The sequence below is a fragment of the Otolemur garnettii genome, unplaced genomic scaffold (genome assembly GCF_000181295.1).
Source record: "Otolemur garnettii isolate 467f Iridium unplaced genomic scaffold, OtoGar3 scaffold00116, whole genome shotgun sequence".
Classification (NCBI taxonomy): Eukaryota; Metazoa; Chordata; class Mammalia; order Primates; family Galagidae; genus Otolemur; species Otolemur garnettii.
The window spans coordinates 4,832,027-4,843,931 of record NW_003852511.1 but is presented as its reverse complement, the minus strand read 5'-3'; the positions used below and the strand labels follow the sequence as shown (position 1 = coordinate 4,843,931).

Here is an 11,905-nt window from a genome sequence, read left to right as displayed (position 1 = left end):
GCTAGTTTTCATGCTTTGGTTTAATAAACAGAAGTTTGCAAATGGCTTTTTGCATCTTATCTCTCTCTGTTAAAAATGTTGTTACTATTATCTACAATTCGATTTCAAAACCCCGTGGAAGAGGGGAGTAGGTCATCGTTCGCTGTTTCCTGTTGCTTTGGGAGCTGATAGTCATCCAGGAAAGCTCTAGGCTCAGGGAGAAACTTTCCGAGCAGAAGCCTGCGTACTGTAAAAACAGCATTGAACCAAAATGTGATCTTTGTAGAAGAAAGTTCACCAGCACCAGGAATAATTTTTTTTCGAAGAGAGAAAGAAGCTTCCAGTTAACTCCTTAGCGTGGTAGGGTTGGTGCTTCCCTCATGAGTTAAAGTGGCAGTGGGTATCGATTTCTTTCTTATTTCGTAAGAGTCTGAATTCTGGGTGTTACTTTCTTTGCTTGAGTTAAAGTCCTAACTGAGCATCTTTAAGAAGCATCATCTTTTGTTGTAAGCAGTACGGGGTTTATCTATTCTTCTTCATCAGAAGGCACAGTAAAGAGCCTTTCCTTGGGAGATGGAGCACACAATGAAATATTTTCCTAGTTGGGGAAAAGGGGGCGTGGTTGCTCTTGGCTTTGAGATTAGCCTAAGGCTGTTGAGAAGGACCCAAGCAGGACCCCAGCTCCCTCCAGGATGTGCTCCCTGGGCAGCCTTTGCCCTCTCTGCTCCGCGTATACAGAGTAGCCCATGTCTCTCACACAGGATGTGCTTTTTCTAAATTTAACCCGGAAATGGTTTATTCTGGTTCTGTCTGAAAGCCAGAAGGGGCCCGTGGAGGTCAGTCTCACTGTCCCTTTGTCTCTAGGGATGTGGGAAATATTTTAATACTTTATAAATCTCTACTTTGGGTTTGGATAATGAAGACCTTGTTTGAGTGAGGTTTCTAACTCTTCATAAACTTCCTCCGGCGGCTCCTCTTCCTGGGAGCTCTGATCATGTTAGGGGTCCAGCGAAGGCTGACACAAAGGGGGCTGAGGGTCTCAATTGCTTCTATATTGATGAAAGAACATGCTATTGGGATGAGTTCCTCATACCACAGATCCCTTAGGTAGAGTAACTTCTTCCCCTTCCTGCTTAATTCAGCTAGACTAAATGACCTTCAGTCCTCTAATTGGTACAGCAGAAAGGACCCTAAGTGACACCAATAAAGCAAGTTGTCATTTGAAAAGAAAATTTATAGTCAAGCCTGGGCATGGTGAGGCCAGTAATCTCAGCACTCTGGGAGGCTGAGGATCCCTTGAGCTCAAGACTTTGAGACTAGCCTGAGCAAGAGTAAGACCCTGTCTCTGCTAGAAATAGAAAAATTAGCTGGGAGTTATAGTGAGCAACAAGTCCCAGCTACTTGGGAGGCTGAGGCGGGGGGATTGCTGGAGCCCAGGAGTTTGAGGTTGCTGTGAGCTATGATGATGCCTCTGCACTCTAGTCTAGGCAGCAGAGAGAGACCTTGTCGTTTTGTCCCCACCCCAAAAAAAAGTATAGTCAGAAAACCATTGCAATCTTGAACTAGATAAGTGGATACTAAAGGTTCACATTGAAGATTTGCGGCACCCAGTGGCAACCCGTGGTTTGAAAACTAGTTGCTGTAATCCAGTAAAGACTTGTGGAGGTTTTATTTGTAATCGCTAACACCTATTCTCTATACCCCTTATACTTGTATAAAAGTAATAACAACTATGATTTCTTTTCTTTTTTTTTTTTTTTTGAGAGAGCCTCAAGCTATCCCCCTGGGTGGAGTGCTATGGCATCACAGCTCACAGCAACCTCCAACTCCTGGGCTCAAGCGAGTCTCCTGCCTCCGCCTCCCAAGTAGCTGGGACCACAGGCACCCAGCACAGCGCCTGGCTATTTTTTTTTTTTTTTTGGTTGCAGCCATCATTGTTGTCTTTGGCAGGCCTGGGCTGGATTCAAACCCGCCACCTTAGGTGTGTGTGGCTGGTGCTTTAGCCACTTGAGCCACAGGCGCCGAGCCAACAACTATGATTTCTTAAAAATATTGTTTCCCTGAAAGGACCTTCCCCCCGTAATTAATGAATAATGGGTGAAAGGTCTTCATCTTAAGGTCTTTCTCTGCCTCCCGTCTCCTGTGTGATGAGGTCTGGGGTCATTAATGTGGCATCCTAACTTCATCCCTGGCCTCTCCCTCACCGTCATGGCCTCCAGCCATATAAAAATTACATGCAGTTCTCTTCAAGCCATACTTATGTCTTCCTTTATACCAGTGTGCTGGTCCTGCCACATGGAAAACCCTTACCCAGGGTCCTTGCCTGACAAACTGCCGTTGGTCCTTTGGGTCCAGCCTCGAGAGGCGTCACCACCCCCAGGAGTCCTTCCCTGGTGTCCCTGGGCTGGATCCAGTGTCCCTCCTCTAGTTCCCACAGAATATGGGACTCAGGCTGGATTGGGATTGACTATGGGCTCCTTGGAGGCGGGGGCCTGTTGTCCTGGTTTCCAACACAGTTCACAGGGAGTGTTGGCAGAGTGAACGAGGGGCATTCTGGGGCCAGGGCTGGGTTTGAACCGACCACTTCTGGTGTGTGGAGCTGGCGCCCTACTCCTTTGAGCCACAGGTGCTGCCCATGAGGGGCATTTTTAATTTGCCACTTTGAAGGTTGCTTATCTTAAAAACAACAAGCTTTTCTTTTCTTTTCTTTTTTTCTTTTTGAGACAGAGCCTCAAGCTGTTGCCCTGAGTACAGTGCTTTAGCATCACAGCTCACAGCAACCTCCAACTCCTGGGCTTAAGCAATTCTTTTGCCTCAGCCTCCCGAGTAGCTGGGACTACAGGTGCCTGCCACATGCCTGGCTATTTTTTGGTTGTAGTTGTCATTATTGTTTGGTGGGCCTGGGCTGGATTCGAACCTACCACTCTGGTGTATGTGCTGGTGCCTTAGCCACTTGAGCTACAGGCACTGAACCAAAAACGACAAGCTTTTCACATTCGCATTTGGTTTCTCAAAATACAAGGATTGGGAAATAGCACTGAGGCATCATCTCCCCTGCTTAGGAGAAAAACCAGAGGAGCTGTGTGTTTGGTTCTAGATCTTGGAAGTCCAGAAGGCATCGCCCTTGACCATCTTGGCCGCAACATCTTCTGGACGGATTCCCACCTGGATCGAATAGAAGTCGCCAAGCTGGACGGCACCCTGCGCCGGGTGCTCTTTGAGACTGATTTGGTGAATCCCAGAGGCATCGTCACAGACTCCGTTAGAGGGTATCTCTGTGTAAATATGTGTGTGCAGCTATTCTGGGTTCTTCCTCTTCTTAGATATGCTCAGAGATGAGGCATTGCTCTCCTGCAAGGAGTGGGTACAGGATGGGAGAGAATGCACTTGGTGAGTTTTAGATATCCACGGCACAATGCCAGGACACTTGCCACAGTGTCCTTGATCCCATTTCCGCTTTCAAATCTCTTATCAAGAGACTTTGTAAATTGATGGCTCAGAAATTGTGTATTTTCCATTTGAGTGGAATGTGAATCGACACTCAAGTTGTGTCAACTCCAGAAGAGTATCAGAGTAGCCCTGGGACTCCTTCCTGGGGCAGACCCAGCTCCAACGTGCTGGAGACTTCTTCCCCTGGGATCTTCAGCACATCAATACTTTCACTTCCTTGTTCTTGCTGCAACCTCTAACCCTTCCATATCAGGCCCTCAGCTCCTGGACACGCGATTCCTTCTCTTTGAGACCATATCCCTTGTTCTGTGGTCACTCAGCCCACTCCCCGATGACAGGTGGTTTGGCCGTTGCCTCTGCCTGCATCTGTGTCTGGCCTTGGTCTGGGGCCCTGAGTCTGCCTCCTGTGTGGAATTCAGCCTATGGGGAATTATGCAGTTGTGGCTTTTTATTGTGTTTTATTTTGCTAACAGCTTTATTGAGATATGATATGTCAGTTATGTTAAAGGGAACTGAATTTGTTAATAACAGAATACCCAAATTTGAGTAAAGAACCAAATCTAAGTGGCCTTGCAAAAGAAAATGTGTTGTGTCACGTCTGACCCTTTTAGCTGCTCCGTTTTCATGGTCTGCTAATCTCTTCACCAGTGGTTCTTTTTAACTTTTTCATAAACTCGGCCTCATGCGTCTCTATTATTTTTCCTCCTCTTTCCCTTCTTTTCCTTCCTCCAGAAACCTCTATTGGACGGACTGGAACAGAGATAACCCCAAAATCGAAACTTCCTACATGGACGGCACCAACAGGAGGGTCCTGGTGCAGGACGACCTGGGCCTGCCTAATGGGCTGACCTTCGATGTGTTCTCATCCCAGCTCTGCTGGGTGGACGCAGGTGACAGAAAGCTTGGCGCTGTCCAGGGAGGGTTCTCAGTCTTCTAAGTCAGCCAATCTAGCCAGCCACCTGTTTTTGTATAACCCAGTTGCCATGAACAGTTTTTCCATTTTTAAATGTCACATTTTAAATGGTTACATAAATACCTGCATACAGTCCTAAGTTCTGCCTCCTCGCCCATAAAACTTAAAGTAATCCCCATCTGGCCCTTTTAGACAAGTTGGCTGATAGTTCTAAGTGGCACCACCGCGCAGAGCCTGCAGTCACCCTGATACCTATTAAACAGTTCACAGTTTCCATCCCTATAGCTTCTTCTTGTCCCCAAGGGCTGAGGCAGGACTTTGAATCAAGGGAAAATAAGAGCAGCCCACATAGAGTTTCTGATTTGTGCCCCTGGAGCAGATGTCCAGTGTCCCTTAGGTTAGGGACGTAGGCAGGATGCTCAGTCAGGAAGGAACATGAGTCCTTCTCTGTCCCAAACATTATGTCAGGTACCAAGGGGGATGCAGAGACTATGGGATATGGTCCCTGTCCAATTAAAACAAGGCGTCGGACATATGCGCTTAAGCGAATACACAGCCTTTTAAGTTACAATCACCACGCAGGACTGATGCCAGGCTGGGCAGAGCTGCCAACCGGTGGTGGATTAGCAATTCCGATGGGCTCTGAATTCAGGGAGGCAGGTCTGGAGAGGCTTCACGGAGGAGGAACTCAAGATGGAAGATGGCTTAGATAGTCTAAGACAGTGGTTCTCAACCTTCCTAACGCCTCCTAATGCCACGACCCTTTAATACAGTTCCTCATGTTGTGGTGACTCCCAACCATAAAATTATTTTGTTGCTACTTTATAACTGTAATTGTGCTACCGTTATGAGTCGTAATGTAAATATCTGATATGCAGGATGTATTTTCATTGTTACAAAGGGGTCGTGACCCACAGGTTGAGAACCTCTGTTCTAAGAGAAGGGAGGCCTGGGGGTCGGAGCAAGCCCGGACACCTGCGGCTCTGGGAACAGCTCAAACAAGACGGGTTCCTCTGTCCCAGCCCCGTCTCCCCAGCAGAACCGAGACAGAAGGAAGAGACAGCTTTCCAGTTTGCGAGAGCAGACCCCTTATGTTCTCTAGGGTTTGTCCCTGTGATGCAGAGCTTCTCCCCTTCTTGTTCTCTGTTACTCTTGTTTTGGGGCACAAAGGGGCCATTTCTGGCATAAACAATGGACGACTTGTTTTGGCTCCACACAGGCACCAATCGGGCAGAGTGCCTGGACCCCAGTCAGCCCAGCAGACGCAAGGTTCTCCAAGGACTCCACTATCCTTTTGCTGTGACAAGCTACGGGAAGAATCTGTACTACACAGACTGGAAGACGTATGTCACCTATGGCCACCGCTGGGGCCACCCGGCCTGCCCTCCCACCCTGTGTCTCTGGGAGGCTGGGCCCTTCCCCTCTGGGCTCTTTGCTTGACCCTCAAGCCTCCAGAGATGTCCACAGTCCCTCACTCTCCTGGTTGTCAGGAGACAAGAGAGGAGGCTGACGGGGGAGGGAGAGCGGGGCCCCTCCGGGAGCAAAGGAGGTGCCATGTATCGTCTCAGTGCTCCTGGCCAGGGAGTTTCAAGTCTGTGAACTTAGGCTTGCTGAGCATGGGTGTTCCTTCCCTAGGAGCTGAACTCGGCTGGTGGGCTCCATGCCCGCTTCGTGCCCTTGCGTCATTGTAGTTCTTAAACTGCAATATTCCCACAGCCCCTTCTTAACTGCTTCCTGCAAAAGGAGGGGTTAAACCGAGGAGGGAGCTGGCCTGGGCGTCTGTTTCCTGCCTGGAATTTAGAGGGGGAGGGGAGAGCTAGCTGATCTTGATCCTTTATAAGAAGCCAGAGAAATGCAGGCGAGACCCACTCCAGCAGGAGGGATGTCTGGGAAGCAGGGCCACTGCGTCTGAGTGTGACCTCCAGTTTAGCCCCCAAAGAAGTGGCTCTGTAGGGAAAAGGTCAAGTCATCAGATATGTTTTTACTTCTGGTTCTTTCTAGGAATTCTGTGGTTGCTGTCGATCTTGCTATTTCCAAAGAGACGGATACCTTCCACCCCCACAAGCAGACCCGGCTGTACGGCATCACCACAGCCCTGTCTCAGTGTCCCCAAGGTAACTCACCTGTGCTGTTCCTGGGAGGGGCCTGGGGGCACCCCGAGGCTCAGGGCTCACACTCTGGCTTCTACCTGTACGCCCCCCAGTAGCCCTGATTACACTGTGGGAGGGATGCAGTCACTCCATCAAAGGTCTTCATCAGTGGGGGAACCAGATAGCAGAAAATATGAGGTGATGAAGTGGACAAGGTGAGGAAGAGCATTGAGTCTTCAGCTGGGTCTAGGAGTGTGCAGTGTTCAGATTCCAAATAGGAATATCAAAGTTAGAACCTCTGCTGCTTTTCAAAGGCCATCAGTTTTGCCTAACAGCAACAATAATAATCAACAATCAGAATAATTGCAGTTACACACGTGGCACTTAGTGTGAGCTAGGAACTTTACATTTATCAACTCCTTAGAGTTCTAAGTGCTTTATTTTCATTAACTCATTTAATCCTCATAGCAACCCCATGAGGAAGGTGCATAATTATTTTATACATAAGAAAACCGAAGCAACTTTCTCAAAGTAACACGACCAGGCAGCCTGGCTCCAGAGTCTGCTCCGCTGCCTCTGTGAGTCCTTTCCCTCCCACTTTCCTTCTCAGCTTCCCTCCTCTCCCACAGTCAACGTCAGGCCAAGTGTGCAAGCTAGACAGAGAGTACTTTGTTGTTGTTGTTTGTTTGTTTGTTTTTTTGAGACAGAGTCTCACTGTGTTGCCCTGGGTAGAGTGCTATGGCGTCACAGCTCACAGCAACCTCAATCTCCTGGGCTTAAGCGATTCTCTTGCCTCAGCCTCCCAAGTAGCTGGGACTACAGGCGCCCCCCACAACGCCTGGCTATTTTTTTGTTGCAGTTGTTTAGTTGGCCTGGGCTGGGTTCGAACCCACCACTCTTGGTGTATGTGGCTGGCACTATAACCACTGTGCTATGGGTGCCGAGCCAAGTACTTTGTACTGTAAAATTCCATCTCCATCTTATGATTAGAGGGAGAAACCTCCCTGAGATCTATTTAATAGCTTTAGTGGTGAATCTGTAGAGGCTGCACATCAGATCTCAGTGTTTTTGCCTGTCTGGTTTAATGATGAAGAAACAAACCACAGATTGGCTTAGTTGACTATCTAGGATAAGGTGACCAGATGTCCCGCTTTTGGTGGGACAGTCCTGATTTCTAACAATTTGTCCTGCATCCCGCAGCGTTATAAAGAAGTCTCGATTTTTGGAAAGAATGCACGACAAGCTAGGGAACAGTGGGAGAATGGGAAGGGAATATATGGTTTTCGGCTGCTGAAAAGGTTAATGTAACTCCATTTGGGAATGAAGAGGTTAATGTAACTTTATTTGGAAATGAAAAGGCTAATGTAAACTCCCTACTCCCCTCCTGGGCAAGGTCGCCCAGGTGGAATCCCTATCAGAAGGATACTAGCTCCCTCCCTTGCTTCTAGGCAAGGACAATTAGCTCAGAAGGAGCCAAACTGTCTGGAACAAACAAGTAGCCCCACCCCCCAGGGTCCTTAACCATAAACAGCTCAGAAAATAGCCCCCACCCCCCCACCCCATCAATGGTGTCCTGCTTTACCAATGTTAAAATCTCATCACCTTAATCTAGGACAGTGTTTCCCATTTCTCTGGAGCCTGTGTGAGCTTGGCTTTGTGGAACCAAAAGTCATACAGTAGGTGACCACTCTCTTGGATGGCTGTGGAGTCAGGGCAGAGAGGAGGCTATTGAACTGATTTCTGCCTTTTCCAGGTCACAACTACTGCTCAGTGAACAATGGTGGCTGCACTCACCTCTGCTTGGCCACCCCAGGAAGCAGGACCTGCCGCTGCCCTGACAACACCCTAGGAGTTGACTGTATTGAACGGAAATGAAGACAGGAGTGCCTTGTTCCCTCTCCAAGTATTTCGCAGCAATATCCTACTTGAAACTACTTGGTCTAGACTGAAATTGTCCTCCAGCCGAGTAGCCACTAGGTTGAAGTCTAGCCCAGCCTGAGCCCCAACAACTTTTTCCTCACTGTTCCCCAAAACATGCACCCTGGGCTTCTGGAATGGAAAAGTCTCTACCCTTACAATAGGACAGAAATCCCTACCCCAAGCCCCAACCCTCAGACAAGAATATCCAGCTCTGCTTGAGGATTTACATGCCTATTTCAATGCCTTTGCCCCAATCCTAACCCCCCAGTGGTAAGCAGAAACTCCCAAGGCTGAGTTGTCCCCTGTGGCCTTACGAGCTCAGCATCACTCTGAGACACCCACTATCCTGTCAGCTCCTTGACGTACCAGCCAGGCCTGACTAGGCAGGGTGGGGGTGAAGGAGGGAGTTAGCCCTCCTACACTTTTTCTCTTGGTGCTCTGATTCCATCTTCATACACTAATTGTTTTACTCCCTAGTTCTTCATCCTGTCCAAGAGTCCCATTATAGCGTTTATGCTCTGCCTTTTGACCAAAACCTGTCCTGTCCCAGGTATTTGGTAGATGATAATGAGCAGCCCATCCCAGGTAGGATATTCATTTTTCTGCCACACAATATTGGCATTTGGTAGTCAAAGGCTTAAGTCAAAGTTGTGTCCATTGGTAGGCATTTCAAGGTGTAGAGTAAGAAATTTGAGGATACAGAATTATTTGTATGTGCCTTAAGTTTTTCGCAAGTTTACCATATTATTCCTTTTTTCCCTGCATACCAGCCTCTGGTCTCTAATATTTTGCTGGCCTCGCTGCTGGCACCAATGTTCAGCCTCCTCATAGAGACATTGGAGGCACACACTTGGGATAGTACCAGCCGATGACCCACTACCATCCCTCACCTCACTTCTGCCCTCCACTTCTGAGAGCCAATTTAAATTCAACCATGAATTCATTCCTCCTTTGTTGCCCCCTCTGTCTATGCCCTCTTGGTAGCTATATTCTCATCTAAAAACAGAATCCAAGAAGTTGAATAATTACACTAACAGTCCATATCCTTTTTATGATTATCCTCATTGGTGTATCAAGGGGACCATTGCCACATTTCATGTTCATGTTGCTACAATTGGTTTGGCAACTATCTCCTCACCATCTCAGTGGCTAGTGTTATCTTTCATCAACTACTTCTCAGAGTCCTAAAACAATGGAAATTTTGTATTGGAAGCTGATGAGATAAGGGAGTGGAGAAGACTCAGTGAGAAGTATCTCAAGAGATTGATGAAGAATAGAAATGGAAAACCCAGGAGGAAGAGGTGGGGGAGGGAGTTTAAAAATTATTAAATAACTCCAAGAAGAACATGATCTATTTTGCCAAAGAACACTTATCCTTGAGGACATAGAAGAATTTGTGTGATATTTTCCTTGAGGATGAGATCTGTTCTCTTTTCTTCAACCCCCAGGGTACTCAGCCCCTCTGCTTCACTGCCTTTCCCTTCACCTTGCTAATAAAGTACGTGGCGTACAACTCAATCAAATGTGTACGTACAGTACATCAGTATGGAACTCTTCTGAATTGGAAGCGTCTTTTTTTGAGTAATTGAGAGGTAAACACTACAGGGAGGTCCCAGAATTACAAGATTTGGGGAACCTGAAGGTCTTTTATACAACCCCACCCCATAAATTTAGTCTCTCTTTTTGTATTTATCGTTCCATATCAAGCCTCTATATCAAATGTTCAATATAATTTTGTGTAATTTTTGTAACTATTTTATTCATTTTTGTTAGATTTATTCTAAAGTTTTGAAAATAATGAATTCTTAAACTGTGGAAACCACTGAAGGTGCTTATTAACTGTTCCCCCCAACTTGTACAAGTATCGGATGATCCCTTGAGTTTACAGCTGTACAAATATTAGTGTGGAAAATAAATTTTTTTTGTTGAAAAGAAAATCTTCCTCTGTCCTTTTTGAATGAAGAATTTTAACGTTGGGAGAATGACATGATGGAAAGATGGCTGCCACTTAATTCTGTAAAACCTGCAGAACCCAGAGACTCCTACGCTTAGTATTATGAAGGATAATGTGTTTCTCAAGCCAGCCCACAAAAGCTATATGAGCTTATACTTGACTTAAACATGAATTATATCATAGACCTCAAACCACCCTTTTGGATGTTGTTTTTATGTTTTAGAAAAATCTACCTACAGGCAATAGGAAATATTTTCTGATTCAGCTCTGAATATGAATTAGGTTTTTTTCCTTTCCTCAGCTCCAGGAAGAGATGGTTTCCTAACAGCAGTCACGGGTTGAGACCTATGGTCTGTTCTAAGCTGCCATCCATAGTGCTACTTGTGCTGGGCCCTGGGGGCAGAGTGAAGGGGGCTCAGAAGCTGCAGGAGCGAGGTGCTCAGACCTCACGGCAGAGAAGGGAATTGGCACCATCAATGGAATCAATGTGTAGCCTGCCAATGTGAATTTCTCAGAAGGGACAGCTTATCTGTCATCTAGCTAGCTAGCTTATCTATCTATATCCATCCATCCATCCATGTGTATCTATCTATCTTTCTAACTAGAGCCAATACTTTCAGTATTTTATTCTGGCCACAAAACCAGGTAACTTTACTTACCTAAGATGATGTCAGGGAAGACATTGGAAGTAGGAAACTCTAGAAATCCATTCCTTCATCAAAACCCTGGGACTGGTGAGAGCTGTCTGAGGAACCGTTTGGGGACTCTGGGTCTTAACACCTGCTGCTCTCAGGAGAGCGCTTGATGGTGAGGCTGATGAGTGTCAGTTGGTTTGAGCTTTCACTTGGTAGTGGCTACCATCCCCATTTATCAGCCCTATGACAGGCAGCTGTGAGAAGAGCAGCCCAGGTTCCTACTGTGGCTTGTTGGAGCCAGGTTGGGCAATAAGGACCTAGTTTTTCAAAAACCAGGACTGTGGGTTCTGACCACGGATCACTGTGCTTTTGATCATTGAGGGTCTATCTAGATGGATGGATTTTCATGACATTGTATTTGGCAATGATTTCTTGGCTATGATTCTAAAGCACAAGCATCAAATGAAAAAACAGATAAACTGGACTTTATTAAAATGTAAAGCATTTGTACATCAAAAGATACTCTCAAGAGAGTGAAAAGATAGTCCATGCAATGGGAGAAAATGTGTATGTGTCGTATCTGAGAAGGAATGAATACCCAGAATATATAAAGAACTACAACCCCACAACTAAAAAACCCAATCAAAAATGAGTAAAGATTTGAATTAATATTTTCAGATACACCCATGGTCAATAAGGAAATGAAAAGCTTCTTACATCACTAATCATTAGGAAAATGCATAATCGAAGCCACCATTTGGTCCCACTTCACACTATTAGGTTGTTATTATTCAAAAAACAAACACGTGTTGGGGAGCATGTGTGCTTTGCTGGTGGGAACACAGAATGGCACCTCTCTCAATGGGCTCATTGCCTGACACGCTTAGAAGCCAATACTACGGCACTAGCTTTGAAGATCAAGCTTTGTAAGTTTCATTAGCAAGGAGCGGCAATATGTCCCCCT

The 11,905-nt window shown here is 46.4% G+C and overlaps 1 protein-coding gene across 1 annotated transcript in view; it reads left to right on the top strand.

The window, feature by feature from the left end:
- NID1 (nidogen 1) overlaps positions 1–10,289 on the top strand; it is a 90,630-nt gene extending 80,341 nt beyond the window's left edge. Inside the window, exons 16-20 of the mRNA XM_003797446.3 lie at positions 3,077–3,248; positions 4,162–4,319; positions 5,562–5,685; positions 6,344–6,456; positions 8,186–10,289. Of these exons, the coding sequence (XP_003797494.1) occupies positions 3,077–3,248; positions 4,162–4,319; positions 5,562–5,685; positions 6,344–6,456; positions 8,186–8,307 (689 nt within the window). The 3' untranslated portion in view covers positions 8,308–10,289. The remainder of the gene's footprint in view (positions 1–3,076; positions 3,249–4,161; positions 4,320–5,561; positions 5,686–6,343; positions 6,457–8,185) is intronic.
- The last annotated feature ends 1,616 nt before the right edge of the window (positions 10,290–11,905 follow it).